Source organism: Coffea arabica, chromosome 10e (genome assembly GCF_036785885.1).
Source record: "Coffea arabica cultivar ET-39 chromosome 10e, Coffea Arabica ET-39 HiFi, whole genome shotgun sequence".
Classification (NCBI taxonomy): domain Eukaryota; kingdom Viridiplantae; phylum Streptophyta; class Magnoliopsida; order Gentianales; family Rubiaceae; genus Coffea; species Coffea arabica.
Window position 1 is genome coordinate 5266910 of NC_092328.1, and position 7735 is coordinate 5274644.

Genomic DNA, 7735 nt, shown 5'->3' on the forward strand with positions numbered 1-7735 from the left:
TACAATTCTGTCATGTCACCGTACATGTTTAAATTTTTGATATATAAATACATCATAATATTATATTGAGCATATGATAAATATTTTATTCATGTATACCACTTTTATCCCGAATACAGTAGTGTAATATAATTGTGTACCAGATAATGTAAAAGTACAATAATTTGAACCGTACCCGACCCTGACTGTATTGGTCCAACTCCCGTTATTCTCACTCCTTTTATCACTTTTTTCCCTCTCCAAAATTTGTCATTTTACAGGTGAAAAGAATTGTAAGGGAGTGTGAACAACAATTTTTTGAGTGCCACTAACATTGCCTCTCCCTCTTCGCATCTTAAAATTTTACTCTTTCCTTGCTAAAACACAAAATTTTCCGTGCATTAAATACGTTAAAGTTATGAAATTAGAAAGACAACATTCAGATGACGGAATGGCCATAATTTGTTTAACACATAGATGCACATAAAGCAAAAACGAAAAATTGAAGAGTCAAAGTTTTGCCTTCAGAAGAGGCCAGCCACAGAAGGGACAAACATATTAATATGTGACAAAGGAGGGAGGAAGTCCTCGGTCAGTTGAAGAAGCTGGTGATTAAAAATGGTAAAAAAAAAAAAAAAGTGAAATGAAACAAGTCTTAGAGACTTGAAAGTATACCAAAAGTCAGTCTGTCTAACGTTAAATGCAAACTCTTTGACAAAATTAGCTAATTTCCCAAAAGTTCTTTGAAGTTTCTGAGCAGAATCAAGAATTCTTTTTCCTTCCAAGTCACCGCCAATCTTTATTGCATGCATGGGTGCACGCATTTGATCATATCATCTCGTCAAAACAAACCAAAATTTCATCAAATTTAGAAATTCAATATCTCGATCAACTACCATTCAATCCCTCCGTTTACCTTTTAATTATTACCCTCTCTCTTTCAATTCTTTATATATAGCTGCTGGACATCTTTTATACAGCAGACGTACTAGCTAGTAAACTATTTACATAAGAAAATGTCACCTAACAGCAACAGCCTGATTTTATACTTTCTGGCTTGCGTGCTATTCTCCAGCTTCCTGCAAGATTCCCAAGCTTTTCATCATTTTAAATTTGTAGTGAGTGATATTGATTCTTTTATCTCTTTTTATATCAATGTTTTTCTTTTCTCTTGTTAAATTTCTTAACAAATCAACACCTACAAGATTTTACTTGCTCATTGTACTAGCCCTTGATCAGTTCAAATTTTCTTGCACCATGCACAGGTGAAAGAAGCTCGGTACAGAAGATTGTGCAGCTCAAAAGAGATACTAACTGTCAATAGAAAATTTCCTGGCCCGACATTGTATGCTCACAGAGGAGATACAGTCATTGTGGACGTTATCAACAAAGGAAGCTATAATATAACCCTTCACTGGTACTGATGGCAGACTAAATATAGTTTTTCTGACTAGAACTCTAGTGTTTTTTCATTCTATTCTCTTTCCCTCAAATTTCTTGACAAAAATGAAGTGAATTGAGACTTCAAAAATTTTAGGCATGGAGTGAAACAGCCAAGGAATCCGTGGTCGGATGGCCCTGAATATATCACGCAATGTCCAATCAGGCCAGGCAATAGATTTCGGCAAAAGATCATATTTTCAGATGAGGAAGGAACTCTTTGGTGGCATGCACACAATGACTTTCTGCGATCCACCGTTCACGGAGCTATTATTGTCTATCCCCGCCGTGGTTTGCCCTATCCATTTCCTAAGCCTTATGCAGAAGTCCCTATCATATTAGGTATGAGTTTATGATCCCTCATGTTACTTGTATACATTCTTTTCCTTAACCATATGCAGAAGTCCCTTTGATATTGGTACGAAGTTTTTAGTTGTTCAAATAATCAGTTTTTGCAATACTAATTAGTTACATATTCAGGAGAGTGGTGGAAGGAAGAAGCAATGGTAGTGTTTGAGGATTTTGTTAGAGGAGGAGGCCAGCCAAAAGTTTCTGATGCCTATACCATAAATGGTCGGCCTGGGGACTTCTATCCATGTTCCAAACGTGGTAGGATTTCATATTATCTCCTTTTACCTCTAATTCAATCGTGTACGCTTTCACTAAACTTGGTTAATACACTATGATCATCTCATAATTAATGAAGCACTAGAGACATTGAGACGACTGTATATACATATCCATCTTAATTGTCCCCTAATAGCCAATCACATTATGTTTATTATGTTATTACCCACTGTACAAAGATTTAAACCTGAAGAAAGAAATTTTTCTGTGGGTAAAGTATAGAGGTCTTCTATAGCAATTTTTGTGGAGGACAACTTACATCCACAAGGGACGCTTTTACTTTTGGCTTTAATCAACTTAAGTAACAATTCATTTCATTTTATTCTCTTTTTCCTTTCATCCTCATTGCGGCAGGAAAATTTAAGCTAAAGGTCACGTACGGGAAGTCTTATCTTCTTCGGATAATCAATGCCGCCCTGGATGAAATTCTTTTCTTTGGTATAGCAAAGCACAAACTCACTGTTGTTGGCACTGATGCTAGTTACACAAAACCATTGACAAGGGATTTCATCACAATAAGCCCTGGCCAAACCCTGGATTGCCTGCTCTTTGCAGACCAAAAACCAGATCACTATTACATGGCTGCAAGGCCATACGTGAGTGGCATTAATGTCACTTTTAGTAAAACAACCACCACAGGAATGGTAAAGTACAGAGGAGCAGGACTTCACGGTCGATTTTCTTCGTCGCCGCCCCTAATTCCATACCTTCCTTGCTTCAACGACACCTCCGCGGCTGTAAATTTCAGTGGAAGCCTAAAAAGCTTGGCAAGCAAAGACTATCCAGTTGATGTCCCATTGACAGTGAAAAAAAGATTCATGTCAACTGTCTCAGTCAACACATTCCCGTGCCCAAATAAAACGTGCGACGGACCCAATGGTACTAGATTGGCAGCTAGTATCAACAACATAACATTTGTTACCCCATCATTCGATGTACTTGAGGCATATTACTATGGCATTCGAGGAGTTTTTGGGAAAAATTTTCCTGATCGTCCTCCGTTTGTGTTCAATTATACAGCTGATTACCTCCCTTTGGAGTTACAGAGATCAAAAAGAGGGACAGAAGTTAAAACAATCAAATACAATTCTTCAGTGGAGATAATTCTTCAGGGAACAAAATTAGTCGCTGGAATAGATCATCCAATGCATCTTCATGGATATAGCTATTACGTAGTTGGCTGGGGATTGGGGAACTTTAATGAATCAAAGGATCCTATGAACTATAATCTTGTTGACCCTCCGCGGCGTAATACCATTGCTGTCCCCAAAAATGGCTGGACCACCATCAGATTCCGAGCAGACAACCCTGGTAAGTCCCATCCCGGCCAGTTAATTTCCACCTGCTAAAAGAATATTTGAGAACTTAATTATGGGCTCGGTGGTCTTGCTGTTGATGTTTTTTCACCAAGTCATTTGTACACTTTTGAGTAACACTGTCTTTTGTACTACATTACAGTTACTCAATTTTTCCCTTGGATAATATATAGGGGTTTGGCTACTGCACTGTCATCTTGAACGTCACATAATATGGGGAATGAGTACTGTTTTGATCGTCAGAGATGGGAAGAAACCTGAAGAACGAATTTTGCCACCTCCACAGGACATGCCAGCATGTTGATTAGGTGAAGAAGAAAAATAATGCCTAGGAAATAATTAATGGCCCAAGATTTCTTCTTGTTTTTGTTTGAACCTTGGAGAGATTAAACTTTGGGATTTGGTTTCTTTCATCAGTAGTTACATTAATTTACATTGGTTGTTCTTATGTTGGAATACTAATTTGGATAGCATATCCAGATTTTCATGATGTTTGAGCTCTTAGTATTGAATTTTCAATGTTGCGTTGAATAGTTGTGGTTAGAAAAGATAGATCCAGATATATCTTCAAGCCAGATTTTTTTATAGACGTCGTGAAGCTAATTGATTTCTTTCTTGCCCGCCTGAGTCATTTAATGACAATAATGATGGATTTAATTTTACAAATTAGCACGGTCTGGTGCAATAAAAATTGAACTTTTTCATCATATTGTTTGCAAAGCTGAAACTTGCAATTTAATTGCTGAAATGTCCAAAGGATTATAGATTAGCGTTATATTAGAGATGCAATGCTATATCGATAGAATGATACTTTGAATGGAGAAAAAGTGCGAAAAAGTTAGTAACCAATTAAGTCAGAAAAGCAATTACATGTTCTATTTCAATTAGCAATCCTGAATTCGTTGGGTGATTTTGGAGTAGAGAGTATAATTGAGAAATCATGAATTCGAGCCCTCCCACTCATACTATAAGGAAAAAAAATCAATTATTTGAGATAAGAACGTTCAGATATACTGCATTAATCATTTGGCTAACCACCTGTAATTGGTCCTATATTAATCAATCTTTTTTGCTATTAGCATTTGCTTTATAGTTGAACTATTCCTGAAATTCACAAAGCTTGAAGTGTTGAAATTCAAGTCGTTGCAAACTGATAAATTAAATCAAGTACTAAGTTTTATGAAATTAGCTAGGGCATGTTATCATTCACCCCACATACTACTATCATTCACCAACTTTTTCTTGATAGTCTTAATTAGAGTCACCTTAACCAATTTCTGAACACTTTTACAGGGAGTGAGAGCTATTAATGGAATATGAATATGATGTCTTTTCAACTAGTGGATACTTTTTGACTCCAGGACTTGGAAGGTGTGAATTAGGTGACTTTAGAAGCAACTTTCATCCATACATGTTTGTAAGAAAAACATAGAAAAAACAAATTGAAAGAGAAAAGGATGCATAAATGGCAAAAACTTCTTAATATACATGAACCTGAATTTGCTTCCCAGCTGTGCATTAAATTTTTGTCTCACACCACAGGCCTTAAAGTTATACAATTAAAGATAACAAGCCGTTGATAATAGAGGGACAAGGTTTTTATTTACAGTTTGTCTAACAAGCCATTGATAACAAGCTAAGGGCACCCGTTAAAAAAAAAATCCTTTTTATTTATCAGTTCGAGAAAAATAAGGCAATGAGGGGAAAGAAAAAAGGAATAAAGAAATTAATAATCTTGGTAAATTTTTTTTTTTTTTTTTTTTGGTAAGCACAATCTTGGTAAAGTTATGGACTCCATTTAGAAATCCACTACAAGATAAGCATGTGAATATGTGATCAATGTGTACCAAATAAAGGAGCAAGCCCTCCAGTTGCTGAAGGCTGTCGTTGATGAATTTTGGAAACAAGAACCAAAAATACAAAAGAAGTCTCAATTGAGAATTGAAGTATCCCAGAATTAATTTTGTTTTATATGCAAACGAAACTTGTTGACAACATTAACTCCTTCGCCCGAAAATGGTCCAGCTTCAACCAAAGGAAACTTAGAAACCTGTTTTCTTAAGTCAATGAATTTTTGATCAGATCATTTGATCATTTAACGTAACGAGGCCAAGATGATCAATTAGATAGATATACTATCTCCATCAACCAGCAACAGAAACCATCCATCCATCAACCAAATAATTACTCCCTATCTTTCGTTTCCGTATAAAACTGTGGAAGACACCTTAATTGTCCACTGCAGCGCTTGCTACGAACAAGAGATACAAGAATCTTGGTCCAAAAATGTCCCCTTGCTGCAAGAGTTTCACACTATCTCTTCTTGCTATTCTGCTTTTGTCTAGCTTCCTCCCGATCGAGCTTTTGATCGTTATACATTCGTTGTAAGTGCTGCTCATTTTCTTATCTCCATTGTTTTCCGGGTGGATTAGTACGTACTTCATCATCAGGTAGCTAAATGTTTCAGTTTGACACAGGATGTGGATCCTCATTCTAGAATACTAGATAGATACAGACGGGGAATTCCTGAACTCGGGGGCTCCTCATTCTGTATTGCAATTAATTCTGAATAAACCACCTCGTTCTGAGAAAATTAATTTGTTGTTAACATTTGATAAATTTTCTTAATATGTTAATTGATGAGCATATATATTGCGATTGTCAATAAATTTGTGACTGTATACAGGTACGCGAAGCTCGGTATGAGAGATTGTGTAGCTCAAAGACGATACTAACTGTAAATGGAAAATTTCCTGGCCCGACATTGTATGCTTACAAAGGAGATGAAGTAATTGTATACGTTTCCAACAAAGGAAATGAGAATATAACCCTTCACTGGTACGCTATATAAATGTCTAAGGTTTCTGTTTTTTGCCCTGTAGTTTTACTTAATTTTCCAGAGACCCGGTCAACTTTCACAATCAGGCAGATTCTTCCATGCCGGTTGGTAATTTGGTTTAGTATTTATTCTTAAATATTTTGATTAGGTAAAAGGACGTACAATATAATACTCTGCAACTGCATACATCCAAACATGTGCTTTTTCTTAAAAAAAAAAAAATTTAGTAAGAGGGGAATAGGATTTAAGAAGCGAAAATGGCGAAGGGGGGCAGAAGGATGCATATGAAATATGATCGTATCTTTATATTAGGGGTAAGAGAAATATTTAGATTATTTAAAAATCAAATATAAAAGGGTGATTAGAATTGAGAAGAACTATAAAAAGAGCAAACGAAGAAGGGTAAAAAAAGAATAAATCATTATCACAATATTGTTATCTATTTGTATTTGCTGCTTTTCTTAGCCTTATTATCTTCTTTTCTATCTATGCAAACAAAATAATGAAAATTTTTTATTTATTTGTTGCCTTTGCATATTTTTCTTCTTTATATGGAATTCCTTTACGTTATCACCATTTCATCAGAACTATAAGTGCATATGGTGACCGTAGGAGTAATAAATACCATCATCAATTTCATAGCTATAGATGTATAAAATTTAATCAAGAGTTAAATATCTAGCAAAAATCGTTATAGGTTCTTATCTGCATAATATTCAAACCTATGGGGGTAAACTGAGATTAAGTTAAAGCTCAGGAGGGGAAAATGAACAATTATGTATATCCACAATGGCAATGCCACGATTTTACGACATGGTCAATGGCAGCAACCTAATTTTCAGGGCTTAGCTGCTGTTATATCAATTTTCTTTATCTCCTTTTTTTTTTCATCATGTTCTTGACAATAATTACAGTGAACTAACGAGCTTTCAAGAATTTGCAGGCATGGAGTGAAACAGCCACAATATCCATGGTCAGACGGCCCAGAATATGTGACACAATGTCCAATTAAACCAGGCAACAAATTTAGCCAAAAAGTCATATTTTCTGAAGAGGAAGGAACCCTTTGGTGGCATGCACACAGTGATTGGTCGCGAGCCACCGCTCATGGTGCTATTGTCGCGAGACTCGTTAATTTCGTTATGAGTATCTTCCAATTAATTTCCAAGTCAATCGTGATTGAAACTGACTGCGAAATGATCTTTGGACATCATTTTCATTGCTGATGAATAGAGGTGACAAAATGGATAATTGATTAGATTGTGATGGATTGACATTTCAATGACTTGTTTATTAAAGTCCTTATTTTAAATGAAATTGAGAAAAGGAGATAGTCAGCTAATTTTGTCTTGACTATTATTATATATTTTCTTGTTTTGTACGAAACTGAGAAAAGGAGATGGTCAACTAGTTTTGTCTCGACTATTATTAAACATTTTCTATCAGTATATAGTATAGACGCAAATCACATAATTCAAATTTAAATTTGAAATTCACTTTTTGTATAGATGACATATATCTATACCTATTAATG

At 35.4% G+C, this 7735-nt stretch overlaps 1 protein-coding gene across 1 annotated transcript; it reads left to right on the plus strand.

The window, feature by feature from the left end:
* Positions 1 to 456: 456 nt before the first annotated feature.
* Positions 457 to 3666, plus strand: LOC113712631 (laccase-15-like). The gene is made up of 6 exons (XM_072068054.1): positions 457 to 570; positions 1245 to 1396; positions 1517 to 1761; positions 1900 to 2028; positions 2401 to 3357; positions 3536 to 3666. Exons 1-6 carry the CDS (start codon positions 457 to 459, stop codon positions 3664 to 3666), a joined length of 1728 nt encoding a protein of 575 aa, XP_071924155.1.
* Positions 3667 to 7735: the final 4069 nt, after the last annotated feature.

Bases quoted from the DNA above. Each gene is read 5' to 3' on its own strand.
- LOC113712631 (XM_072068054.1), top strand. From the start codon at position 457: ATGCACATAAAGCAAAAACGAAAAATTGAAGAGTCAAAGTTTTGCCTT. The intron at 1,762-1,899 runs GTATGAGTTTAT...TTACATATTCAG, and splicing joins AGAAGTCCCTATCATATTAG to GAGAGTGGTGGAAGGAAGAA. The intron at 2,029-2,400 runs GTAGGATTTCAT...TCATTGCGGCAG, and splicing joins CTATCCATGTTCCAAACGTG to GAAAATTTAAGCTAAAGGTC.